This window comes from Podarcis cretensis (genome assembly GCF_951804945.1).
Source record: "Podarcis cretensis genome assembly, chromosome: 7".
In the NCBI taxonomy this organism is placed as follows: domain Eukaryota; kingdom Metazoa; phylum Chordata; class Lepidosauria; order Squamata; family Lacertidae; genus Podarcis; species Podarcis cretensis.
This window is the reverse complement of record NC_137176.1, coordinates 10,431,989-10,459,858: the sequence shown is the minus strand read 5'-3', so window position 1 is coordinate 10,459,858 and position 27,870 is coordinate 10,431,989. Positions and strand designations below refer to the sequence as shown.

General features: G+C 42.2%; 1 protein-coding gene and 1 long non-coding RNA gene across 2 annotated transcripts in view; both read left to right on the top strand.

Moving 5' to 3' along the window:
• The window catches only part of LPCAT1 (lysophosphatidylcholine acyltransferase 1), a 44,232-nt gene extending 30,075 nt beyond the window's left edge, over positions 1–14,157 (top strand). The window contains exons 8-14 of the mRNA XM_079983979.1: positions 108–162; positions 2,817–2,899; positions 4,199–4,324; positions 7,158–7,311; positions 8,134–8,232; positions 11,198–11,336; positions 12,630–14,157. Coding sequence (XP_079840105.1) covers positions 108–162; positions 2,817–2,899; positions 4,199–4,324; positions 7,158–7,311; positions 8,134–8,232; positions 11,198–11,336; positions 12,630–12,796 — 823 coding nt within the window. The 3' untranslated portion in view covers positions 12,797–14,157. The remainder of the gene's footprint in view (positions 1–107; positions 163–2,816; positions 2,900–4,198; positions 4,325–7,157; positions 7,312–8,133; positions 8,233–11,197; positions 11,337–12,629) is intronic.
• LOC307220278 overlaps positions 1–19,418 on the top strand; it is a 50,988-nt gene extending 31,570 nt beyond the window's left edge. The window contains exon 2 of the long non-coding RNA XR_013840812.1: positions 17,099–19,418. This is a non-coding gene — a long non-coding RNA (uncharacterized lncRNA). The remainder of the gene's footprint in view (positions 1–17,098) is intronic.
• Positions 19,419–27,870: the final 8,452 nt, after the last annotated feature.

Sequence of the window (27,870 nt, the reverse complement as noted above, 5' to 3'; positions counted from 1 at the left end):
CTCACCCAAAGTTCATTTTTGTTTCTCTTTCTCAGGATGCATTTGTGATGTTAATTACGGAACTAATAATCTTGTAAATTAAAACGAGCTTTTCATTTCTCTTTCAGGTTGAAAATTCTGTGGCTAACTTTATGTCAGTTTCATAATTTTGTGGAAATAGAGGTTAGTACAAATTTACCAGTGTTTTAGTCTGCAATCCTAGGCGTGAGACAACAACAAAAAACAACAACCCATTTTAACGGTATCCTTTAATATGTGTGAATAGTTCAGCTCTGGAACAGGGGAGAGCACAATAACTTCATAAGAGTACCCCAACAAAATAAAGACCGTGTACTGCAGGAGGAAAGCTTAACTTCATTTTATTTCTTTTTCATTTCCTCACTTTGCAATAAGGAATAGCCAATGCTATTTTTCTAGAAAAAGAAGTACCAGAACTCAGCCATGAACGCCTCCCCTGTTTTCTTACAATGGCAATGGCGCCTGTTAAGTTGTGGGTGAACATATCAGATGACACAGCGATTCTTCAAACAGCTCTTGTTTATTCACAGGCCAGAACTGAACTGAACTGAAGGGTTCTGCCAGCCTGCTTATATAGAGCTGCACTAGAACACAACTGTAACACTTTCTGTAACTATCCAATCACTGAACGTCACTTTCAATCCCTTATTTGCATATGTGGACCTGAGTGAAAACTATCTACAGTACCCCCCTGCTGGCCCAGGGTGAGAACTTCAGTACATAACAGCGCCCACCTGAGAGGTGCCAGGACTGAGTTCTGGTGACTTCCAGCTGAACAAAAACCCTGGGAATAGAACAAGTGCTTCCACTGGTCTTCACAAGTCCATGCATTGTTAACCTCGAGTTAGGCTACTGTAATGTGCTCTACATGGGGCTGCCCTTGGGTCTGGTTCGGAAACTCCATCTGGTGCAGAATGCAGCAGCCAGATTGCTGGGGCAAGCTTCTGGTCAAGAACATGTCATGGCTGCCCATCTGCTACTGAGCCAAGCTTCTTACACTGATTTACAAAGCCCTGAGCAGCGTTGAGTCCAGGATACCTGAGGTATCACCTGAACCCTTATAATTCTAGTTACAGATAGGTAGCCGTGTTGGTCTGCCATAGTCAAAACAAAATAAAAAAAATTCTATACAAGATCTCAAAGTAGCTGTTCTATTACAAAGGAATTTCAGAAATAGACTGGAAAGAGAAGCTGCTGAATTGCAACTTATCACCAAACTTAAAACCATGGAGAGACCTGGTCTGAACAAAGACATTGGATTCTTATCTCATTATACATGACAAAGCCATTTTTCACCTTCTCACCCCTTGCTTTTTCCTGTAAGGCCTATTGCAGTCGTTAAGAGTCGTCAACAGGCTCATCACAACTATCTGCCAATCACCCAATCCCACCACCCTTCTGAGTAATACCCCTCCCCACCTTCTCACTATATAGAAGGGTCTGGTGACTTCTGTTTCAGTGTATCTGAAGAAGTGTGCATGCACACGAAAGCTCATACCAAGAACTAACTTAGTTGGTCTTTAAGGTGCTACTGGAAGGAATTTTTTTCTTTTGTTTTTCCTTATAATTCTGGCTCTGTTACTGAGATCATCTGCAGGAGTGGCTTGGGTGAGTTGCTGAGGCTCGTTTGACAACAAAAAGAAATCAAGCTTTTTGTGTCACCAGTCCTGTGGAACACTCTGCCAGAAGAGATTCAGAGGCACCTTCTGTGCCAACTTTTAAATGTCCACTGAAAACAATTGAGAGTACACCTCCCACAATAGTCTATTGATGCTTGTTTTTTTAATTTCTTTTTGCTTTCAACTTGCTTTTTTAAACTTTCTATTATTTTACTGTCTGGTTTTATGTTTTTTTCTATTGTGATATAAAATAAATAAAAGAATAATAATAGAGGTCAAAATGTTACGGGCATATTGGGAGGGGATATAAATGTCACTGATCAACGATAATGCTACTATCCGTATGCGGTGGTACTGACGACATTTGCACAGCCACGTTTCATACCTGCAGTCCACTCTCAAGGAGAAAAATGCAGTTTTTAGACTTGCTGTTCTGAACGATGGGAAAATGAGATAATTGACGCAGTTGGAAGCACAACGTAGAAGAAAGATGCCTACTCTGTATCCCACACAGCTGCTCATTTGTTGCACTATAAATATCATTTAGTTCCTTTTAAAAACACAAATTACCGTATTTTTCGCCCCATAGGGCACACCGCCCCATAGGATGCACCTAGTTTTTTTGGGGGGGGAATAAAGAAAAAAATATTTATCCCCCCCCCCAGGCACGGGGCTGGCTTGGGGGAAGCCCGAGCTTCCCCCGACCCCAGCCCCCAGAACAGCCTGCTATCCGCAAGCCTAGGGAGCCACACCGGGCTCCCTAGGGTTGCGCAGAGCTGCGCGAAGCCCGGGAGCGCAGAGCTTCCTGAAGCCTGGAGAGCGAGAGGGGTCGGTGCGCACCGACCCCTCTCCCTCTCCAGGCTTCAGCGAAAGCCTGCATTCGCCCCATAGGACGCACATACATTTCCCCTTCATTTTTGGAGGGGGGGGGAATGCGTCCTATAGGGCGAAAAATACGGTAATAAAGGGAGGGAGGTTGGAAACAAAAAAAACCTGAAATGTTGCTACTCCTTAATGATGTGTGTAAAAATTCAGGGTTGTGTTTTTTGGTTTTATATTTGCTTATGAACATTTGATCCTGTTACTGTAATTTAAAGCAACATTATTAGTGTGTGCTTATACTTTTTCCTGTGAAATACGGTAACACGTTGGTGCTGAAACCATTTTTTCTACTTGCAGTTCCTGCCTGTGTATATACCCTCTGAAGAAGAAAAGAGAAATCCATCTCTGTATGCAAATAACGTGAGACGGATCATGGCACAGTAAGTGAATTGCTGTCCAAATAGCACCATTGTGGTATCTGCTTATTTAGATGTTTGTACCGAAATATTCTGCTTATTTTAATGTGTGTGCTAACATTGCGGACATTGCAGAAAAAATATATCATATCAAACCTAACAAAAGCTGATTGCATCACAAGTGTGGACTGGAATCTGAACCTGTTTTTGGTGTAGAAATTACAACCCCGCCAATGACAAGAGAATCTGTTCCTTCTAAGATCTGACAAGTCCCTACTAGTGTCAACTTTGACTTGTCTGGGTTCATTTTCAGTCTATTAATCCTTAACTACCTGCCCACAACTTCCAAACAGTGATTTTATGGCCAATAGGGTAGCTGGATGTTTAGGGAAAGTTCCTCACTCCAAAACAGTGGGCGATCTCTCTCAGTGGCTTTATATCAGTGGGTTTATATTAACAGGATTAGTGCCGATACTAATCCCTGTAGGACTACATAGATCAATTTTCAAGAGGTGAACAATCAACATCATTCCCAGCGACCATCCTCTATATCTGACTGGGAAACAATACCAGAATTTCTAGGGAACCAAACCTATCATCCAAACTGAAAATCGAAGCAGATGCATTATGGCTGTAGATTAAGGTGCAGTTTAGATGTAGCAAGAAAACAATTTAAAGGGATTTGGCTTCTAGGTCCCCAGATATACCCAGTGCACTGCCCACCAGAATGCACTGGCTGCTAATAACTGTAACTGAACATTTTAATTACAGGTAGGTAGCCGTGTTGGTCTGCCGTAGTCGAAACGAAATAAAAAAATTCCTTCCAGGAGCTCCTTAGAGACCAACTAAGTTTGTTATTGGTATGAGCTTTCGTGTGCATGCACACTTCTTCAGATACCTTCAGATGTCTTCTTCAGATATTCTTCAGGTATCTGAAGAAGTGTGCATGCACACGAAAGCTCATACCAATACTTAGTTTGGTCTCTAAGGTGCTACTGAACATTTTAAATACATGTCTGGCAGAAGTTTTTTATAGTGTTTTAAGATGCATAAACACACATAAATGTACACCAAACAGTTGAGAAATATGCAGGAGAGAAGGTCTAGTGGTTTAATGGTTTTAGGCAGATTTAATTATACCCTCCCTTTTCTTTGTCTCTTCATCCCCGTTTTTAAATTTGAAGTACCCTTGATGAAAGCTACTCTTTCCTTGACTTGCCAGACCACATCGTGTTTAGATTGCGTCTGCCTTATAAGCCTGTCGTTATAAATAAAGTGTGATGCTGTTGTGTAAATTCCTGCTTTCCCCCCACCCCCCTCAAGGGCTTTGGGAGTTCCAGTAACGGACTACACTTTTGAAGATTGCCAGCTAGCTTTGGCTGAAGGACAACTTCGTCTCCCTTCAGACACCTGCCTCTTAGAATTTGCAAAGCTTGTGAGAAGCCTTGGGTGAGCAGGTTGATAAAAGTGTGGAACTGTACGACGTAATGTTTTAATCGCTTTGTAACTGTATAGGGACACAGGTGGCGCTGTGGGTTAAACCACAGAGCCTAGGACTTGCTGATCAGAAGGTTGGCGGTTCAAATCTCTGTGATGGGGTGAGCTCCCGTTGCTTGGTCCCTGCTCCTGCCAACCTAGCAGTTCAAAAGCCCGTCAAAGTGCAAGTAGATAAATAGGTACCGCTCTGGTGGAAAGGTAAACAGCATTTCTGTGCGCCGCTCTGGTTCGCCAGAAGCAGCTTAGTCATGCTGGCCACATGACCCGGAAGCTATACGCCGGCTCCCTTGGCCAATAAAGCGAGATGAGCGCCGCAACCCCAGAGTGGATCACGACTGGACCTAAAGGTCAGGGGTCCCTTTACCTTTACCTTAACTTTATAAAAGAATTTTTTTAAATGTATTTTTTAAAATACATTTTTTAAAAAAATGTATTTTAATTATAGATTTTCTTGATTTACAAAGGTATGTGCAATGTCTCTCATATTTTTTTTCCCATGCAACTTTTTTTACAAATCGGTTTAAAAGCAATTTAAAAAAAAGTAAAGCATCTGGGAGGTTGTGGGAGCAATGTTTTGCAATCTTGCAGGAGCAGACCAGAATCACAGAGGTTTCAAAAGCTTAACAAATTTGACATCTGCCAGTGTTGTGCAAGATCTAGTTATAATAGGCTTCTTGCCACTTAATTCAGTTGAGCATTCCTGGCTTCAGTTGACTGTGGTTCTGATAATTAGGAAAGTCATAATTTGTATTCCTGGGTGAACCTAGCATATTACAACTTATGGTAGAGACAGAAAGGAAGAGCCATCTGTATATCACTTCCCCCTCACCTCAACACAAGTTAGATGCCAGGGTTGTGGTTTGCAGAAATCGGAGTCCGCATTGCTTAAATTTATATTATATTAAGTTAACAAAACAAAACAAAAAACCTTTCAGCTTAACATGTTATATTGGACACTTCCTATGTTCACTCACATTTCAAAATGTCAAGAAGTTACAGCTGTTGAATCTTACCTTGTTAGATCCAGCTTCATCATGGCCTTGAAGCTTGGTGGTTGTCAGTGGTAGATGAGAATCTGAGATGATGATGATGATGATGATGATGATGATGATAATAATTTTAAAGGAGGGCTTTTTCTATAACTGCAAATATAAAGTGGGAGCAACTTTTTCCAGTTCAGGATATTGCATTAGAACTTTCCTCTTCTGAAAACTGAATTTATCCGAATGCTCTTCCACGTTGTTTTAGAGCAAAACTGTATATTCAGATTGCGTGGTACAGAATTCCTGGAACTCTGTCATTCAGAATGAAGAGTGAAGAGATGCATGTCTGAATGACCCACCACAGGAAGAAAAGGTGTAGATTCATTGAATTGTAGAGTTGGAAAGGAAGTTGAGGGTTATCTAATCCAACCCCCCCCCCCCCGTAATGCAGAAATCACAACTAAAGCATCTATGACAGACGGCCATCCAGCCTCTGCTTAAAATCCTCCAAGGAAGGAGAATCAAACTCCTCTCTTGGGAATCATTCCACTGTCAAACAGATCTTTGTGTCAGGAAGTTCTTCCTTTCTTGTAACTTGAATCCATTGGTTTGGGTCCTAGCCTCTAGAGGAGGAGAAAACAAGCTTGCTCTGTGTTGCTCTTGCCAACCTAGCAGTTTGAAAGCACGTCAAAGTGCAAGTAGATAAATAGGTACCACTCCAGCAGGAAGGTAAACGGCATTTCCGTGCGCTGCTCTGGTTCACCAGAAGCAGCTTAGTCATACTGGCCATATGACCCGGAAGCTGTATGTCGGCTCCCTCGGCCAATAAAGCGAGATGAGCACCGCAACCCCAGAGTCGGTCACGACTGGACCTAATGGTCAGGGGTCCCTTTACCTTTACCTATTGTCAGATGGCTTAGGTGGTTGTTCACGAGTAACCGGGCAGGATTCTGACCTGTCTTTTACAGGTTTTATTTAGGTGCAAAACTATTTACAGTGCAGAACCCCAACGTTCACGTCTGCCTCAATCGCTAGCAGAATCCAGGAGTGCTTGTTTCCTGGACCTCCCCCAGCATAATAGTCTCATTACGCCCAGCCTTTTCCTTCCCTCTTTGCGCTTTAGACTTCTGTGCAGGATGGGCGAAGGAATGGGCATGCTTCCCTCCTACCAGCTTTTGCCAGGAGCGTTGCTGAGGCTCCTACCAGCATCCTCTGGTCCTTTCACTTCTTCCCCACCGGAGGTGGGTTTTCCTCATCACCGGAAAAAGAACTGCTTCGCAAGATTTTTGGAGGCTCCCTGTAACACAACTGCCCCTTTGTATCCCGCCCCTGTTCTGATGGCAGTTCCCTGACAGCTATCATATCTCCTCTCAGTCTCCTCTTTACCAGGCTAAACATATCACACATCAGGGATAAGGTTTTAGCATTTATCTTCTGTTAGTGGATTGCCAGAAAATTACAAACTGGCTGGTTTGTCCTCCTCAACACTCCTGTAAGAAAAAAAGAGAGAGGGTTGTTTACAATTTCAGCCTTGGTTGAACGCCAGTGTGGTGTAGCGGTTAAGAGCGGTAGACTCGTAATCTGGTGAACCGGGTTCGCGTCTCCGCTCCTCCACATGCAGCTGCTGGGTGACCTTGGGCCAGTCACACGTCTCTGAAGTCTCTCAGCCTCACTCACCTCACAGAGTGTTTGTTGTGGGGGAGGAAGAGAAAAGAGATTGTTAGCCGCTTTGAGACTCCTTTGGGTAGTGATAAAGCGGGATATCAAATCCAAACTCTTCTTCTTCTTCCTCCCATGTTTAGATTAAAGCCAGAGAAGCTTGAAAGAGAGCTTGATGCATATTCAGGAGATACCAAAAGAATGAAAGACAAAAGGGTCAATCTCAAGGAGTTTGCAGAATACCTAGAAGTCCCGGTTTCTGACACATTAGAAAACATGTTTGCACTTTTTGATGAGGTAAGAAAGATGACAGTCTTGAAATTTCTAAATAACCACTTTTATTATTTGAATTAAGGCCTTGGGCGTTCTTTCGTTAGGAATGCAGTTTTCATCTGTGAGTATGGTTAATAGAGCTGTAACATAGAAAGTACCTGTTTATGTTATGAACAATAGTTTCGAAAAAGTGATTACTAAATCCAAAAGGTCTTGTGTGCATGCCTTTTGCCTGCTGTGTGAACATTTGTAGTCTGAAATTACGCATCCTATTGGCTGCTGATCATCATTTTTACCATGGAGAAATGTAGCACAAGGGATACATGGTGACTATGACTTATTTTACAAATTAGACTACAGCTTTCTATATACATACACATATATAGCAAGCATAACGTAGTGTTGCATCAAAGCTCTCTATAAACATCCACATGCGAGAACTATTTGAAAGCCCGCAAAGGGCTGTTTGAAAGCCTCATGTTTCTTTTTGACGTTTTGACAATCAAGGGCTCAAAGGGTTACATTAACTGATAGCACTATGATGCCAAGTGATTGGCAGGTGGGTTCCCTGCCCACCAGGGGTTGGGGAGAGAAAGATCTGGCCAGAAAGGGTTCCTTGCTGTAAAACAACTGATAAATATAAGATGTTTCAAAAGTTCAGAGGAGTTAGTCCCTTAGTTAATTGCAGACGAGCTGGTATTTTAACACTAGTTCTTTGTTTAGAAATCTTTGTGCTGAAACCTCCATGTGAGCTCTTTTTATGTGCACTTTTCAGAATTTTCTTTTCTTCAGTGGGTATTTTCTATGAAACTGGTAATACAGTTTTCTTTCTTTCTTTTTTTACAGAAGGAAAGTGGTCTGATTGACTTAAGAGAATATGTAATCGCTTTGTCAGTAGTCTGTCGGCCATCCAAAACCTTGCAAACGATACAGCTGGCTTTTAAGGCAAGTAGCAGCTTTTATTAAGCCGGTTTGTTGAAAGCAATTTTTAAAAACAAAGCCCTTTTTTCCCTTTTCCTTCTTTTTTTTGGGGGGGGGGCAAAACAGGTCAATTCATTACATTAACCACAACTTCTCTGCATCCCTTGTCATTACTAGCTTTATACAAGTTCTGTACAGTTGTTGTTTAGTCGTTTAGTCGTGTCCGACTCTTCATGACCCCATGGACCAGAGCACGCCAGGCACTCCTGTCTTCCACTGCCTCCCGCAGTTTGGTCAGACTCATGTTTGTAGCTTCGAGAACACTGTCCAACCATCTCGTCCTCTGTCGTCTCCTTCTCCTTGTGCCCTCCATCTTTCCCAACATCAGGGTCTTTTCCAGGGAGTCTTCTCTTCTCATGAGGTGGCCAAAGTATTAGAGCCTCAGCTTCAGGATCTTCCAGTGAGCACTCAGTGCTAATTTCCTTAAGAAAGGATGTGTTTGATCTACTGTACAGTAGTCAGCATCTAACAGTAGCCATATTCACTCACATGCATTTTGGCCCGCAAAACACAGCAGCAATCTGTTGTGCCCTGTTTTGTTTTTTTTCCTAATCAGCAAGCAGGAGCATGAGACTGTGCAAATTGCTGCCTACGCAGGCAAATGGGTAAGAAAAAAGTAGCTTGCATGCTCATCACTTGATGAAAGCAGTATCAAGCGACAACTTGTCAATGTGAGTGAGCCATCACATATACAACACCACAGAGACATCCTTTCTGGTAATTGTGTTTTATTGTACATTGATGCTTTATTTCATGAGCTGTGGCCAAAGAGGGGCTAACAAATGGGATGAGAGTGTCACTTGATGATACCTCAAACTTAATGTTTATCAGTAAAGTTAATTCACGAAGAGTCACGAAGAATCGGACACGACTAAACGACTAAACAACAAAAAAGTTAATTCACATAGTCATCTGTGAGTCATTGAGCACCGATAAATCAAGTGATGTAAGTGAAAGCCAAGGTTTGTGTACCTTTTGAAAGCCCTGGATTTCCTGAGCTCTGTGTATTTGAAGGACCACCTTTTCCTGCATGAGCAACCCCTTACCCTAAACACATCTGGGGTGAACCTGCTCTGGACGTGGCTAGGTCTTATTTTTATTTCAAAATATTTATGACCTGCCTTTCTGTCCACCAGGACCACCAAGGCAGCTAGCAATACACAATACATTGCCTAACTGGCAAAATGCACAGTTCCCACAGAATAAAAGAGGCAGTAAATCAAAAGAACTCAAGGGCGTATGAGCATATGAGCTCCCCAATGCTCTCTTATCCCTCCAGCACTCAACTCTATTGTGGAATCACACCTGTGGATTGCGTTTCCTTATGCTGGCCCACCAGATTACAGCCTCAGCAGAATTTAGGTGACAAATGAAGTCTCCTGTATCCGTTGCAGTGATGATGCATGATTAGTCAGTTTCCTGCAGCAGACCTTGAGAGAATGGGATTTTAACTGGCATTTAGTAACATGGTTGACCTTTGTATTTTTATGTACTGTAATTCCTTATATTACCTTGAGTACTACTTTTAGTGGAGAGGCAATTGCATGTTTGATGATGATGATGATGATAACGATAATAATAATAACAATAACAAAGTATTAAAATACAGTGGTCTGTTAAACATTAAAAGCTTCCCTAAACAGGGCTGCCTTCAGATGTCTTCTAAAAGTTGTTGTTCCAAAAGTTGGTTGTTCTAAAAGTTGGTAGTTGTTGTTCTCTTTGACATCTGGTGGGAGGGCCTTCCACAGGGTGGGTGCCACTACCGAGAAGGCCCTCTGCCTGGTTCCCTGTAACTTGGCTTCTCACAGACAGGGAACTGCCAGAAGGCCCTCAGCGCTGGACCTCAGAATGATGGGGGTGGAGACGCTTCTTGATTTATCTAGAGGCCAATCCCCCACCTTTGCAATACCAGAATGGCTGTTGTTGTTAATATTATCATTATTGTTTATTCAGTTTACATCCCGTCCTTCCTCCCAAATGAGCACTATGTTTGCACCACTTGAAACAGCTTACAGCAATTAAAATACTGCATCCACAAAAGCAATAATATTAAACAAAGCAATTTAAAAATAAAAACAGGCACAGCAGATAAAACCCCAAAGAGAGCTTACCATATAAAGCATCCTATGTTGGCAAGAAGGGGCTCCAAACAAACCTCAGAGGGCAAGGTATTCCACAGCCTGGGTGTGGCCACTAAGTGTGGCCCTTTTTCTCTTTCTTTATCTGTTTCTGAATAAACCAGAGGTAGGTCACAGTGAATGCCCTCTCTGCCAGATCTTAGACATTGGGCAGGTTGGTACAGGAATAGGCGGCCCCTAAGGTATCTAATAGGGACACGGGTGGCGCTGTGGGTTAAACCACAGAGCCTAGGGCTTGCCGATCAGAAGGTCGGCAGTTCGAATCCCTGTGACGGGGTGAGCTCCCGTTGCTCGGTCCCTGCTCCACCCTACCTAGCAGTTCGAAAGCACGTCAAAAGTGCAAGTAGATAAATAGGTACCGCTCCAGCGGGAAGGTAAACAGTGTTTCCGTGCAGTGCTCTGGTTCGCCAGAAACGACTTAGTCATGCTGGCCACATGACCCAGAAGCTGTATGCCGGCTCCCTTGGCCAGTAAAACGAGATGAGCGCCGCAACCCCAGTGTTGTCCGTGACGGGACCTAACAGTCAGGGGTCCCTTTACCTTTAATGTATCTAATAAACTGTATCAATAAATGTATTTGCTCTTGGGCTTCAGCAAAATTTGCAAACTCTAAATGGAAAATAAAAGGTGGCGTATCAATCAGCGTAGGGAAGTTGGAAGATTTATTTGGCTGGGAGGAAAGTGTCAAACAGAGGCCCTGGGAATGTGTTTCTTTGCTGCTGCTGCTGCTGTTGCTGCTGCTGCTGCTGCTGCTGCTGCAACAACAAATCATACGTTTTAATTTTTCACAGATGTATCAGTCAGAAACTGGAGCTCTAACAGAAGAAGATTTAACTTGCATTTTAAAGACTGCCATGGGTGTTTCAGATCTTAATGTGTCAAACCTATTCAGAGCTATAGATGTCGACGAAAGGGGGAAAATTACATACGGTGAGTTCCGTGCTATGATTTTAGAAAGCCGCAGACAATGGGGAACTTTTGTGTGGTGGCCAGGCATGTCCCACGGAAAAGAGCAGCTACCTAGGGGCAAGTGTGACAGGTTCCTGGCCATTGTGTTGCATGGGAAGGGCTGTAGCTCAGAGTTTAAGTCCCAGCTTCAAACCCAAGCATTTCCAAATGGGAATGCCTCTGTCAGAAACCCTGAAACGCCAGTCAGTACTGGATAGTCTGGGTCAATATGAAACAGCTTCCTGTGCTCATTAATGGGCTTCCTGGAATGTCTGTATATAGGGACGGAATGTCTGTATATTATTTCTTGTTTATGTGCTATACCTTTTCCTCCAGCTTGTATGGTTGGCACCCCCTTCACCCCTTTGATCCTTACAGCAACCCTGAGAGATAGTGCATGGCCCAAAGTAATCCAGAGAGCTTCCAAGCCAAATGGAAATTTGAACTTGGATCAGTCCAGCACACTAACGCAGTCCATGCTATGGTTACCAGTAGCTAAAGGTTCCATTGTGTTCTATGATCAGTGACCTTATGCTGCAGTGTTGGGCGCTGTGGTCTAAACCACTGAGCTTCTTGGGCTTGCCGATCGGAAGGTTGGCGGTTCGAATCTGCGTGACAGGGTGAGCTCCCATTGCTCTGTCCCAGCTCCTGCCAGTTTGAAAGCACACCAGTGCAAATAGATAAATAGCTACACCTGTGGCGAGAAGGTAAACGGCGTTTCCTTGCTCTCTGGCTTCTGTCACGGTGTCCCATTGCACCAGAAGCAGTTTAGTCCTTCTGGCCACATGACCCGGAAAGCTGTCTGCGGACAAACGCTGGCTCCCTTGGCCTGAAAGCGAGATGAGCGTCGCAACCCTATAGTGGCCTTTGACTGGACTTAACCGTCCAGGGGTCCTTTGCCTTTTACCTTTACCTAATGTAATAAACCGACCTGTCAAGAAAAGGCCAACACAAACAAACAAACTATTGCTTAAAGCTCAAGGAGGCGGGGAGGGGAGGAACATAGTGTAGTTCTGCAAATCATTTTGAGTTGTTAGCAAATGTTAGTGTTACTCAGGGAAAACCCATTGAAACTAATGAAAATGACTATCCTGTGTCAGTGGGTCTACTCTAAATATAATTTAATTGGGTTCAACCCTTTGGAAAATGCTCTTAAAGTTTGGCATGGGAGACTTAGTAACTAGTAGTCTACTTAGTACTTTTATTGTCTTGCAGTCTTTCTTGATTTTGTAAGTAAAACGCTTAAAATGTATGCTTGCTTTTATTAATTTCTAGAGGATTTCCACAAGTTTGCCGAAATGTATCCAAACTTTGCTGAGGAGTATTTATATCCCGATCAAATGGAGACTGATACCTGTCCTGCTCCTAACGGTTTCTGTACAGACTTCAGCCCAGAAACTACTGAAGACAGAAGAAATCACCTGCAGAAGAAACTGAATTAATGTTAACAATTCCAGCGTCCTCTTCTGGTGAGAGGAGCGTGTCCTGTCTTGGGCTCGTCATAGTCACACAACTATGTAATCTGAAGTATGTGAGGGGTGTGTAAGACAGAGAGGAAAGTGTGTGTGTGTGTGTGTGTGTGTGTGACAGAGAGAGAGAGAAGATTTTGCTGCATTAATGAGCATCTTCAGACTTCCTGTTTGGAAGATCTTGGTTTTTTCCATCAGCATCTTGGAAAGTAAAGAATGTAAATGAATTTTTAATTTGTGTACTTAAAAAGAAGATGCTTGCATATTTATATTCCATTGTCTAGTTCCATGTACAAAGTGTCCTACAAAGTGTGCATGTGTAAAGAATACTGTAGCTCCTATGGTGTTAAGTGCACTTCGGTGATTAGTGTTATTCCTGTTTAGGGAATTGTTTGGGTTCAAGTTCCGCTTTCCTTCTTCATGTGAAGACACAACTATTTACTGCTGACTGTGGTCACTGGTCTTCTGAACAAGGCTAGCTCAATTTAGCCCTTTTGTTTTCATTTCAGCAAACAGTTAAAGGAAGAAAAGTATGCAAAAATATTTTTAACTAAGGAATTTTTAAAATTATTTTTCTTGTAAGAGGACTTTTTTGCCATTCAGTTCATGGTAGTATTAAAAATTGGAAGGGTGTGGTTGTTCCCTGGGTTGTGTGCATTCTGTTCTAAAAGCATGAAAAAATCTGCACCAAGTAACATAAATTCAAAGAAAACTGAATTCCAAGGTTTATATAAACTAGATAAACTTCCACATTATATATAGTTCTGCTTTTCCTGAATGTGGGCAATGACCAAAACAACTAAATAAATGAGGCAGGTGTGAGAGAGACTGAGGCCCAGTGTGATGTAGTACTTGAGAGTGTTAGCCTAGCACCAGGAAGACCTGAGTTTGAATCCTGGGTCAAGTCACAAAGCTCACCAATTTACCTAGGGCCAGTCACACTCTCAGCCACACCTGCCTCACAAGGTTGTTGTGAGAATGAAATGGACCGGAAGGAACCCTTGAGTTCCTTGGAAGAATGGTGGGATACAAATTGCCCCTGACCTCTGGAAAGTCATATTATTCCCACTATAAAAAGCTGCTGAGATTTCAGAGCCCACATACTGTCACATTTATCTTCACATCTTAAGGGCCAGAAATGTTCATTTTTAAAAAAAATGAAAGCTAAAATTCTCAGGATGCTGAATACTGCCCTAAATTCAAATTTATTTAATTATTGGGTATGAACACAGAACACACACAGCCCTGGCCATATTCCTGCCTTTTCTGTTGTATTTCACTTAGGGTTTTCTAGCAGGGGATAATTAAACAAGGTATATTTTAAACAGCTTCAATGGATTTGGCTTTTTGCACAGAAGCAACACAATGCATAATGGAGACTGAACAGGCATAAAATAAACCATTTTTAACACCAGAAAGCCATCAGTTCTTGTGAACTGCCCTGAGACCTGTGGGTATAGGGAAGTATACAAATTTAATAAATAATAATAAAATAGTCCCTCATAATCACCCACAGATATCATAAGATTTGGTTGTACACGTTTTCAGAAAGAATGCTTGGTAACATCTGATTCCATATTTTTTTTTACTATCCCTGCCTTAGTGACTTTTTCATTGCAAGATGCTTTTCAAATCAATGTATTGCCTCAAATGGTCACAAAACCTCATTGTTCTAAAATGTGTTCTCCTACAGTCCACAGCTTTTCTACAGTTAAAAACTGGACATTAAAAAAAAAGATATGGTATAAATTACTGTATTACATCAGCTTTCTAACCCCCTTTTAATGTATACAGAGATCAAAAAGAAGAGGACAAATGCACTTGGAGGTGTTTTATATATGAATCTGCTTCCTTCCAAAATGCTGTTGGGATCACATAATTTTGAGCAGCTATTTAGGTTGTTATAGGTTTGGAAGAGAATTTTTTCCTCCTCAAATCAAGAAGTTGCACACATAGTTTCAATGAGACTTGCCATTATGTCAGTAAACGTTCCACTGGTATTCATCTGAACGGTGATTCTCCGTGGCCTGAGAATAGTCATTGGTTGGGCAATGGCTCCATCTTGGGAACAAAGACAGGAGCGGAACTTCAGAGAAGTAGACAGCTCCCACAATCCACTTTGCAAACTTGTGTTGTCATCAGAAAATGTCAGAATCCTTGGTCTGCATCAAAGTAGCCTCAAGTTAACAGAGCATTGAAACTTGATCAAAAGTGTATAACCTGAATGGCATTGTGCCCTATCTGAAGAAGAAGAAGAGAAGAGAAGAAGAGTTTGGATTTGATATCCCGCTTTATCACTACCCTAAGGAGTCTCAAAGCGACTAACAATCTCCTTTCCCTTCATCCCCCACAACAAACACTCTGTGAGGTGAGTGAGACTGAGAGATGTCAGAGAAGTGTGACTAGCTCAAGGTCACCCGGCAGCTGCATGTGGAGGAGCGGGGAATCGAACCCAGTTCACCAGATTACAAGACTACCACTCTTAACCACTACCACTACACCACACTGGCTGAGCAAAGAAGTGGGGGATTTTTGCTTGCTTCTTCTCACTGCAGTACTGCCTGCTTTCTGGACTCCTAAAGCTACATCAAACTAGAGGGAAGTGAATCAGCTTTCTTTTGCTACAAAGCAGTCCACCATTTAATTTCCTTTGCCATTGCAAACACACATGCATGCCAAAATTATACAGGTCTAGTTTCAAATGTGTGAGCTTCCTTTTACATCTCATTTATTCAAATGTCAATTATGCTGTCTGAGAGTGCAGCATTTTTTTTTTTCTGGCTTTCCAGCACGAAAAGTCCTTAGGGTTGAAAAGTCTGCTTGGTGAAGGCAGGGCACAGAGCACTGGATAGCAAATTGATGCACATTGTCACTTTCACCAACAACCAGTGGACTTGAACATACTAATCCTAGCATTGCACACCCTATCACTGAAGGCTTGCATCCAACGTAATTGCCACTCCTGGCAGGGAGACCTGTACTTTTGAATCCAGGGTCCACCCAACACATGGCCAGCAGAAGACAGCAAGGAAATGTGCACAGGATCATGTCTGTTATAGGCTGTTGCCCACTGGAACAAGAGAAGTGCTAATTGAAAGCGGTAGTGGTGATGTTTGGCCCAGACTGTGATTTGAGCCACGGGCATTCAGAGGTCAAGGACTTCTTCCAAAAACATTACACCTGCCTTTTTGAAAGAGGCCAGAACCTAGGCCAGAACCTTGATCTTCAAAATGTAGTCTAGAGAGAGCAACATCATACCTGTGGAGGTTTCAATAAGCATTCCAAGATGGACCAGCTGTCCAATCAGAGACAGGTGATTCTTGCCTAGGTTTACAAGGAATCCCTGGGTCTCCACCCAAGGAGGAGTCAAAGCCATGTCTCAAAGGGCCCAAGTCAGAGTGGTACAGCCGATAAGGAGATTGCCCTGGAAGCAGAGGTGAGCCACCAGGGCAACCATACTCTGTGCGGAGGTCTGAAGTGCTGTAGCCAAGTAGAAAGGAAGGGCCCAGTATTGAGGATGATTCTGGTCAAATGAAAACTACAGGTACTTCCTGTGATTGCAGTGAATGGGGATGTGCAGCTATGTTTCCTGAAATCTATGGGCACTAAGAAATACAGTGTTTGGATACAGTCTTAGGTGGAGGCCAGAGATTGCATCCATAACTTATTGTAAGCGACCCACTGGTTCTGGAACTTGAAATCTAGCAAAGTCATCCAGGACTAGCCATCCTTCTTTGGCAGCAAATGAATATTGAATGGGTGGGGGACCTTATTTGTTCTGAGCCAACATTGGCAGTTGGGTAGGACTTCTCACCTGTCAGTCACGCATCATTATGATGTCACGTAACTGACAGTGTCCTGCCCACTTGTCAAAATTCTTATGCAGGGATTATGGAAGTGACAAACAGGGGAGGAAGAAAGAATTGTTTAGCAAGCAAAGGCAATGCAGGAGTTCTCCTGAGCTCTGTCTTTGCTTGAAAATCATACTTTTCTCCTCTCCCCCACAGGGGAAGGGGAGAAAGTTGCATTTTGCAGCAAAGACAGGATTGCCGGAGAAGTATTCAGCTGCAACAGGGATGAGGGGAGAAAGAAACTGTGTGAGAGAAAAACCTAAACTGCACCAGAAAAGATAGAAAGAATGCCACAGGTAGCTGGGGAGGAAATAAAGAGACAAGATAATGAAGAAAGGAAGAAGAAACCAATGAAGTATAATCCTGAGGAGAATAAATGAATGGGAGCTCTAAGGAACACATCCTGCTTCAACAAAGGTCAGAGCAAACAGGATTGTTAGAGGTGCCTGCTTCTACCAAGTTTTTGCTCCTACTATTCCCCACCAGGTGGAACTGTTTCCCAAGCTGTGATATTCTCAGGTCATGGAAGAATCTCCTAGCTTTTCATTGATCTGCAAAGCTTTTCACTCTCTGATCTTGCCTTTCATATGCCTGACTGCACATCCAGCTGCCACATATTTTCTCATCCTCCACTCTGGGTGCTTCCAAACTAGGGTTAACTCTAGAATTGCCTCTTTTTGCCCACTCGCTTTTTATCAGGCACCTGCCATTAAAATGGCCATGCTGCCTTTTCTGTACTTATTCCATTTCCCTTTTCGGAGCTCGCAAAATCCCAACTTTTGGAAGGGAAGGAACAAAACAGCAGAGCAATCTCTAGCCTTAGAATACCTTCGTATTTTATTAAATTTGTATACCGCCCTTCCTCCATAGATCTCGGAGCAGTTCGCAGTATAAAAATTACAAAATTAAAACACATGGCTACTCTTCCATCCATTTCAAGAGCTGTAGATTTGACATGTGCAATTAGGTTACCACATGGGCACACCTTCAGTGTTACTTTTCCAGTTGGTGCCATTTTAGCAACATGGTTTGCTGTTTTTTACTTTTTTATGTTGATGCAGTCTTTTGCTTTCAAGCATTTTTAATGCATTCGTAAATTGTGTGTTTAGGTCCATTGTTACAACTCCACTCAGAAGGCTGTTGTGATGTTCACAGTTGTGGACAGAACATAGCAGGGTACAGACATAGAACCGTAGAATTCTAGAGGTGGAAGCATCATCTAGTCCAACCCCCTGAAATACAGGAATATGCAACTGTCCCATACGGGGATCAAACCTGCGACCTTGGTGTTATCAGCACCATGCTCTAACCAATTGAGCTAACTGTTCTACCCCTTAAAGTGTAGGAACCTAGGGGCAATGGTGCATGTAGAAAAGCAGTGATTGAACAATGCTAAAAGTAAACACTAGCGGTGTGAAAGCTCCCATTGTGCCATGTAATTTCTGACTAATACACAACATGCACCATATGAAATGCTATGGGAGAATGCCCCTTGCCTGTGAATGACTAGAGCAGATATTTGTCTTCTCTCGATGGCAATACCATGAAGAATAGAGACATTGTCATCGTATTTTTAAAAAGATTAATTTCATTCTGAAGAGCTATCAGACTTCTGGTTTATTTACATGCCTGCTCTATTCAGAGACTAATTTTCCTATTCATTGTGGGCAGAGATAACAGAGCCTATACGAAGCCTGAACATTGTGCAAATGGCCCTATTGAAGCTGGTGGGGTGGTGTATTTCAAAATTGGGACCAAAGAACCAAGGACACTTTCGTTGTCGTTAAGAGCTGTTATGATCACTTCAGTCCAGCTGCTGCTCGTGGGAACAGCTTTCGATACATTTCAGCTTGTTTGTGGGATAATGACCATAATATAGAGTCCTACTTCGGTAAGTTAAGTGTCAACAGCATTTTTATACTGCCTACTGTCATTTAAATGAATTTTAATGTGGGGATATTTTTTTCATAACTTTCAGAAGCATAAAGGTTTTTACATAGAGTAACGCCAGGAGCTGTTGTGCTATCAAGTTAGGTGTTTTTTGTTTCGTTTTGTTTCGTTTCGCTATTGATCCTCTTCTGAAGAATTGCTTTAACCTCAGCAATCTCCAGGTCTTGCAAGGCATGTGGAGAAGTAGGTGCTGTAAAGAACAAGAACAAAACAACCCTGTAATCCTCCTCATGGAATGCCTTTAGAAGTTTCACAGGTAAATTCCATATAGAGTCTGGAATGTGTAGTATCTTTTATCAGAAAATTAGGTGGGTAAGATGGGATTAGGAAAAAGGCAGACGAAGGCTATTTTCAATAGGTTCCCTATGCTATTAGCCCTGGAATGATGCCTATTCTCCCGTCTTTCCCACTTTGCCAAATTTATATAGGAATATGACGGCATGTGTAATCATTTGTGTAAATTTATCTTCGTACGATCTCAGCCAACGTGTTTCATGTGAATTTGGGTCAAGTGAGTTGCATTAGATCCCACTTCTTGAATTTGAAGGATTAGATTGCAGTGCTCGATACTCCCATTGTTCAAGGTGCATTTTGCAAAAGGGAATTTCATTAGCGCAAAAAGTTTATGAGCTCTGGGTGCACGCACCTGAGATTTCAGATTAAAACTGCAGAGTGGAATGAAAGGAAGACCTTTTTCTGCCTCTCCATTTCCAGCTACTCTCTGAAAACTGCAGAAGAGACTTTCTTAAGAATATTAGGGAGGTGGGCAGGGGAAGGAATAGACCATGTGAAAAGCGAACATAATATTTTAGCTGCAGTTCATTCATTTTCAGCTTTGTATTCTTGTTATTAAAAAGTGCACCTAGACATTCCGCTGTTGCACCCATAACCTAGGTTTATGGTGCCATTGAGCTCCTAGCTTTCATATCTCAGTTTCTAACACTGTTAGATTGCCTCCTGAAAGCAACAGGTTTTAGAAAAAAAAATCTGGTTTTAGAAAAAACCCTCAGAGTTCCAGCTACCCTGAGAGTGGCAGGGTGATTCCTTGCTAATAGTGTTCTCTGAAGTGTCCATCCTTAGGTAGCCAAATTAGCACCATCCAAGCACAAGATGGGAGGGTTGCAGAAATAAAAGCAACAGGAACCTAAAGCAGGATGTAGCATCCTTACTTTCTACAGAATGCTCTGCATTTGTGGTGGAACAGAAAATTGGGGTGGGTAGGATGGAGTTTAGGAAAGGGTGTCAGTGGCAGAAACCCTGAAAAGGAACATTCCATCCTGCAATGTTTTTTTTCAGAGGTCCAGCTCATAGTTTAAAACTCTGTAATAAGCTGCCAGTGCCATTCTTCAGCAACACCCTTTATCTCATTCCTTCTCCCTCCCTCCCAAATCTCCTGTTAGCTTCCCTCGGTTCTCTCCTCCAAAGGTTTGCTGGTTAAGCTGTTGGGTTAAGCAGAGCCCAGAGAAAGAGCCTTTGGGTTAAACAGTGAAGGGCTGACATGGTAAAAAACGCATTTTGCAGGGAAGTTACAAGTTGGAATATTTTGTGTGTCAAGGGTCTGCTGTACATATTTAGCAGGTTTGCTTGCGATGCTTAAACCAGTGTTTCCCAACCTTTGGTCTCCAGCTCTTTTTTGGACTACAATTCCCATCATCCCTGACATTTGGTCTTGCTAGCTAGGGATGATGGGAGTTGTGGTCCAAAAACAGCTGGAGACCAAAGGTTGGGAAACACTGACTTAAACCATGGTCTAGCACTTTGTGCATGAGCCTGGGCAAGCCTAAGCGAAGTCTCAAGCTTACACACTCATCTTTCCTCTTCCTCTCACACGGCTGGGAGAACTTCTGCTGCCGCTTTCAGTGTTCTGGTGCACCATGATGTATGACCCAAGAGCCATGATTGAAAGGAAACTCTGGATAAGTTAAGCCAGCTAGCATCATAAAGCATGGTTTGAAGTGAACTTGGCTTTAAACCACAATTCCCAGTTCAAGCATAACAACAAGCCAGCATTTGTGGAAATGGAACTAAGCATGGCAAAAGTTCTCCTGAGCCAGGAGGAGGGCTGAGCTTGTGAACCAATGTGCATAGTGCTAATTGCAACTTAGTTTTTGGCTTTCCGTTTTAAAAGGGCACAAAACCTAGATAGCTGGAGCTTTGTTTAGGTTTTGTGGAGTCATGAAGTCCTGATCTGTCCAACCTTGGCAGGTACAAGTTTAATAGTGGAATAGAATTCATTGGCTCCTTTTGAGGCATCAGAAGAGCTTCCAAGTGTGGATGACATTTAAAAACACTCCTTTCCATGCAAAGCTATAGTGAAATGGTAACTGAGACACAACTGATCATGTTTGCATAGCATCATTTATTCTTTTTTTTAAAGCCCATATAACAAGTGTACAACATGACCACTTCTTCATGTGTTATATGTTTCCCCTATGATCAAAGGGTAGTCCTAATAAATTACTACTTTGCTTTGTAGTAGCACAGAAGACTCGCTGTATCTGGAGTCAGAGGTATTCAAATATGGGAAGTTAAGGTAAAATTGTGCAATACAGCTGTCTGCAAAATTAACTTGAGGCCTAACTTTCTGTGATAAAAGTGTGTCAGTGGCAGTTCGTGACGACAAACTTCAGTACTTCAGGGAGAAGTACCGGTAATAGTTTCTCAACATTTGTAAAAGGGCAAAACCAGTCTAGGATGGATTTCAAATTTGGATTTGACTTTTGCTCTCTGATTTAGAAGCTGGTTGTTTTTCAGACAATCAAAGCTGATAGGCATTGACTCTCATTGTGGTTTCTCATCATTGTCAATCAATAAAATCTGCAGAAAATGGATTCCTTCCTTTAAAAACAAATGAGGATAAAGCTTTTTAAATATCTGTTGGCTTCTATTTTGAACTTGCAGTTTCTGGTTCAAAATAGAAATGTTTCCCACGCTAAAGAACTCAATTGGTTTTTTTAAAAAAAACTTTTCTGTACTTAAAAGAAATGTAAATATAGGTTTTCTGTCCACTGAGCTCATTGCAACCCTTTTATTGATGTCTTCTTCATTTACGCATCTTTTGGGTCCTGACATTTAAATATTATGGACCTCATCATGGACCTCTTACAGGCCCCTACTGACCTGTATGGTTTTTACACATTCTACCCCCTGAATAATCACTACTTCTGGTGTGAACAATAGTTGTCTATGCAAGATTAATTCAGACCATAGTGGAATTGTCACAGATCAGCACCAATTTGTGTTCTGAACAAGCTATCCCGCCTCCTAGTTAAGAGTTTCAAATATACTTAGTCCAGCAGCTTTCTCCTTTTGTAAGGGTTTGACATCGAGCTTTTTACATGGTAAAGTTTTCTTGAAGTCCTGCTTTTTTGCTCCTCCTGGTCACATGAACTTGTGAACCACCCCCACATGAAACTTTTAATGATGGATCTTCTGTAGTCTTTATAAGATAGAAATTTCTGGAGGAAAGGTTGTATAGAATTCTGTCACAAAGATACACTTGCCGCCTCTCGAAAATTCAGAGAAGTGGGGAGCATTTTAATACTTGGCTTAGTGCATAAACTGATATTTTAGCAGCATGCACAGTGCATTTTTGAAGTGGCTACTACATGGTCTCTGGTCATCCCTCTCTAACCTTTCTTTTCAAAATTCGGTAATGTAGTTCAGCAGTGCTTTTGGCACCAGCAAGCCACTATAAGCTTCCCAAGCGTCTCAGCTATTTGACTTTAATGGCTCTAATATCACATTGCAGCACTGAGGCCAAGGGCCAAGTCTAGAGAGTGAATGGGAATCCTGAGCTCATATTGTGGGTTGTAAGGCATCCATCTTGAATCTCTTTTCTCAGACACTGCTTTTATTCCAAGTCTACCTCCTTTTCTGTAGGCATCTGTGTTCTCAATTTTACTGTTGCTGAAAATGAGGAGGAAAATACCTCTGCTAAAATAAAAACATGGGGCCTCATCTTTAAGCCTATAAAGGTTCAAGGACGCAAGTGATGTTTAGAAACTGTTCAGGATCCAAATAATCTCATTACTAGTTCCACATTTATCCAATGGCCTCTGGACTCGTGTTTCTTAGGCAGCAGTTTCTACCCGCCTCGTGCTGTCTGACAAATTGCTTTTGAAATTTAGAGCTTGTGATATGATATTAGTTAGGGTGGGAGTCTTCTGTGCATAGGGAGCAAGTAATAAATTTAAGTCACAGCCATAATTTCGTTTTCCTAAAAGCATCTAATGTAGAAATGGGACCAAAACTGAATCAAACAATGCCCATGCTGACAAACTGCTAGAAAACAAAATATCTGATTTTACAAGTCATTTCAAAACATGACATGTATATTTTTAATTCCTGTCAAACATGAAAAATATCTTTCGGGTGATGAAAGTGTAAGAGTAAAAATCTTGAAAGCTCTTAATATACATATTTTCCACATATCTCACCTTATACTGTGAAAATCAATCTGTACACTTCGTGAAGAGCAGAAGTATAAAGAAGCCAGCATTAAGTTTGAACTTTCTAATTAAAAAAATGAGAGAACAAATATTCTTGTATAGATAAGATTTCACAAGTAATAGGATACATTTAAGATGTCAGATTGCTGTAGCTGGTGAAACATTTTTGTGTTCTGTTTACATCGACTACTGTTTTTTCTATGATTATTTTTAGGGGAGTAAAAGCGTTTTAAAGTAATAATTGTTATACCTTAGAACTTTAATATGTAACTAGCTCCTCTTAAACAAGCTCTGAAATTCATAATTTAAGGACCAAGGTAACTACATTTGTCGTCCTACACATCTACTAGCTTTGTATGAAGTACTTTATAACTTAAAAGTTACAGCAGTTTATTAAACTATCTCCAAGATTGTTGCAGTGGGGTCATTTTCTATATCTTTTTGTATCACCTGATATCTGCATAGCCATTAAGGACAAAAATTATTTTGAGGGGGGCTTCAAAACATTGAACCATTATTTGATGTTTTTAAACCTTTTAAAATTATTGTGAAAAAAAATCAAACTATTGTGTCCTGTTTATATATATTGTCTAGCATTACTACATTTGTGATATTATTATTTTTAACATAATTAAGTTTGGAGAAAAAATACTAGTCTCTTGAACAGGTCAGTTTGGAGACTGCTTTGCTACTGTGATATCCAATGTGGACCACTGCCTAAAGGTGGGGGGGGGGGGAATGGGACTCTAATTGGACCAATAACCTTTGCTGATATGACAATACCTTTATCCTATTTGTGCTATTTGATGAGGAAATGAATGAATTTGACTTTAGTTGCAATTAAATCTGCGCTGTGGTCTAAACCACTGAGCCTCTTGGGCTTGCCAATCAGAAGGTCAGCGCTTCGAATCCCCACGACGGGGTGAGCTCCCGTTGCTCGGTCCCTGCTTCTGTCAACCTAGCAGTTTGAAAGCACGTCAAAGTGCAAGTAGATAAATAGGTACCGCTCCGGCGGGAAGGTAAGCGGTGTTTCCGTGTGCTGCTCTGGTTCGCCAGAAGCGGCTTAGTCATGCTGGCCACATGACCCGGAAGCTGTGTGTGGACAAATGCCAGCTCCTTGGCCTATAGAGTGAGATGAGCACCGCAACCCCAGAGTCGTCCACGACTGGACCTAACGGTCAGGTGTACCTTTACCTTTACGTTACTTAAAATCAGCGATATACATTCCATGGCAATCAGTGCTACTGAATCAAGTTTTTCTGTGTTTAAAGCGAGATAAAATAACTATGGGGGCAGTTTTCTAATGCTGTATCTTTGCGTATTACGCATGATGTATTGTACTGATTTAAGCTAAGAATCCTGGAACCAACATTTCTGATACAGAAGTACCTTTTCCACTTGAGTTTCTGTTGTGTACATGTACAAAGGCAATTGTTTCCATGATAAAATAAATGGGATTAACCATAGTTCAAACAAGAATATACTTTGTCTAGCTGGATCTACAGTCACTTGTTACGTCAGCAAATAAATGCTTTCGATGAGGACAGTATATCAGCTGTTACATCAACACAATGATGTCATGTAGCCATTGCACTGGATTGGAGTGGAAGCATAGACATTTATCAGTGCTGAAATGTTTAATTTCATTGTCTACTGAAATCATCTTTCAAAGAATGTTACTTTTTTGTACAATGTCTCAAGTTTATATAGTCTGACTGTACCTGATATCAGTAAGGTAAAGGTAAAGGTACCCCTGCCCGTACGGGCCAGTCTTGACAGACTCTGGGGTTGTGCGCCCATCTCACTTTATAGGCCGGGAGCCAGTGCTGTCCGCAGACACTTCCGGGTCACGTGGCCAGCGTGACAAAGCTGCATCTGGCGAGCCAGCACAGCACACGGAAACGCCGTTTACCTTCCCGCCAGTAAGCGGTCCCTATTTATCTACTTGCACCCGGGGGTGCTTTCGAACTGCTAGGTTGGCAGGCGCTGGGACCGAGCAACGGGAGCGCACCCCGCCGCGGGGATTCGAACCGCCGACCTTTCGATCGGCAAGCCCTAGGCGCTGATGCTTTTACCCACAGCGCCACCCGCATCTGCGTCCTGATATCAGTACTATTCACCAATTTCCTAAAGGAAATACCTCACTTTGAGGAATCTCTCTTTTTGTAACTGTCAAGTGCGTGGAATTCTGTGTCTTCGTTACTGATTGTAAAGTGCTATAAACTGAACCAAGCCAAGGAACAAAATAATAATAATGGCTTTTAATGGTTTACCGTTATGAGACATGCTGATTTCCTTAAAATAAATCTGGTGTTTGTTTTTAAACGTTAGGAAAGTGTCTTATTTCAAGGTTTTGTCTGTGCACTATAGAATCACTGCTCATTTTGCCTGGTTGGGTTTCGCCCCCCCCCCTCCCTTCTGACTGGCTTTCTGTAAGCTGAATTTTTAATATGGAGACAAAAGAACAGGGGACAAGCAAAGTATTTGGCTTTCATTAGTATTTTTTATGTTGTAGTGGGATGTCTTTTTAAGTGGGCCACCAAAAAAATGAGAAAATGGATTGGTCTATTCTGAATATCACTTAGTTGACATTAACTTAGTTGTGTTTATTAATTTAAATGGGTCTACTTTGAGTAAAATTTAGTGGCCTACCACCCTATGTATGGGGAGCTATTATACATTTGGTAGGACTCTTATTGTTCCACACCAGCGATAAAAGGGGAAAGGGAGACACAAGTTAAATTGTGAATATGTATGTTTTTGATCTCAAAATCACAGCACAATCTGCTGGTTTACTTTAGTGCACATGCACCCTGTCCAAATTTGCAGCAGAAACTGCGGGGGGGGGGCGTACTTCTTGGAGGAGAAATGATGAGCTTATATAGATTCATTTGTACAAAACTAGGCATGAGTTCTTGCAAGTGAACACAAAGATGGGGCCTGGTTCTAAGCTGTCAAAAATATTTATTCATCTACAAACACCCTAAAACCAGTGCTTTTTTTCTTTAAAAAATATTTAGGGCTTACTCTCATTTTGACTCAAGAAACTATTTTATAGTTAAAATCGGGGAAAATAAAGATAGTAAATGGACAAAAGTACAAAGATTCACAAAATGTTTAGGGGTATGCGTACCCCTGTGTCCCCCCAGGAAAAAAAGCACTGCCTAAAACTGTTCAGAAAATTGCAATGTCCATTCCTGCAACAGCCACTGGAATGTTTCCTGGATTGCTTTTACCATGGCAGTAACACTGTGTGTCATTTGAAGAGCAGTGCAGTTTTGCACAATTAGGACAGAAAAGCAACACCTCAATAACCATGTGACCAACTTATATAGGAATATACTTTATTTAGATGACATGGGGGGAAATAAATCAAGGTGCACAGGAAAACCATTAAGCTTCCATAAAACAGGTGCCAGAATATTGGGATTGTGGGTGCCTGTCTTCATTTCAACAGAAGCAGCAATATTTCAACTTGCTGGTGCCGTTATACACTAAGTCTTCATTTGCATATAAACTAAACAGATGGAGATAGCCAAGTGGCAAATGGAGTTATGCAAGCCACTGAATTTTTGGACGATTGCTGCAGGTGCACATCAAAGCCTGTCTTTATACTCATGAGGACTAAAAACTTGCTTTGAAAGAAGCAAACCTCGTTTGAGATGTCATCTGTTTTTTAAGGTCACTGGATTTGGTAGCCCATGCAAATATATATATATATATATCCTCTCCAGTCAGTCAAGAACCCGTAACTGGGAAATCGCATCTGATGCAAGCCTTCCAACATGCATTGAAAAATCAGTTCCATCAGACGCCAAGATGCACGTGGGCGTAACCTTGTCCACAGACACACAGGTGGAAAGGGGAAAAATAAACCTAATCCTCTCACCACCACCACCCCATGGGCGAGCATTTAATACTTGTTGTTGTTTAGTTGTGTCCGACTCTTCGTAACCCCATGGACCAGAGCACGCCAGGCACTCCTGTCTTCCACTGCCTCCCGCAGTTTGGTCAGACTCATGCTGGTAGCTTCCAGAACACTATCCAACCATCTCGTCTTCTGTCGTCCCCTTCTCCTTGTGCCCTCCATCTTTCCCAGCATCAGGGTCTTTTTCAGGGAATCTTCTCTTCTCATGAGGTGGCCAAAGTATTGGAGCCTCAGCTTCACGATCTGTCCTTCCAGTGAGCACTCAGGGCTGATTTCCTTAAGAATGGAGAGGTTTGATCTTCTTGCAGTCCATGGGACTCTCAAGAGTCTCCTCCAGCACCATAATTCAAAAGCATCAATTCTTCGGCGATCAGCCTTCTTTATGGTCTGGCTCTCACTTCCATACATCACTACTGGGAAAACCATGGCTTTAACTATAAGGACCTTTGTCGGCAAGGTGATGTCTCTGCTTTTTAAGATGCTGTCTAGGTTTCTCATTGCTTTTTAATTTCGTGGCTGCTGTCACCATCTGCAGTGATCATGGAGCCCAAGAAAGTAAAATCTCTCACTGCCTCCATTTCTTCCCCTTCTATTTGCCAGGAGGTGATGGGACCAGTAGCCATGATCTTCGTTTTTTTGATGTTGAGCTTCAGACCATATTTTGCAGGCGCCTTTTAATTTCATGGCTGCTGTCCCCATCTGCAGTGATGGGTTTTTAAAGGGCCAGCAGCGCCGACTTCCGCCCGGATATCCCGAGAGCGGAGGGGAAAGGCGCGAAAAGCCCTCCCCGCTCGAGCCCGAGACAGGCCACGCCCCATAGGAACCCGGCGCCGGCCTGGGCGGGACTACACTTCCCGGCATGCCGCG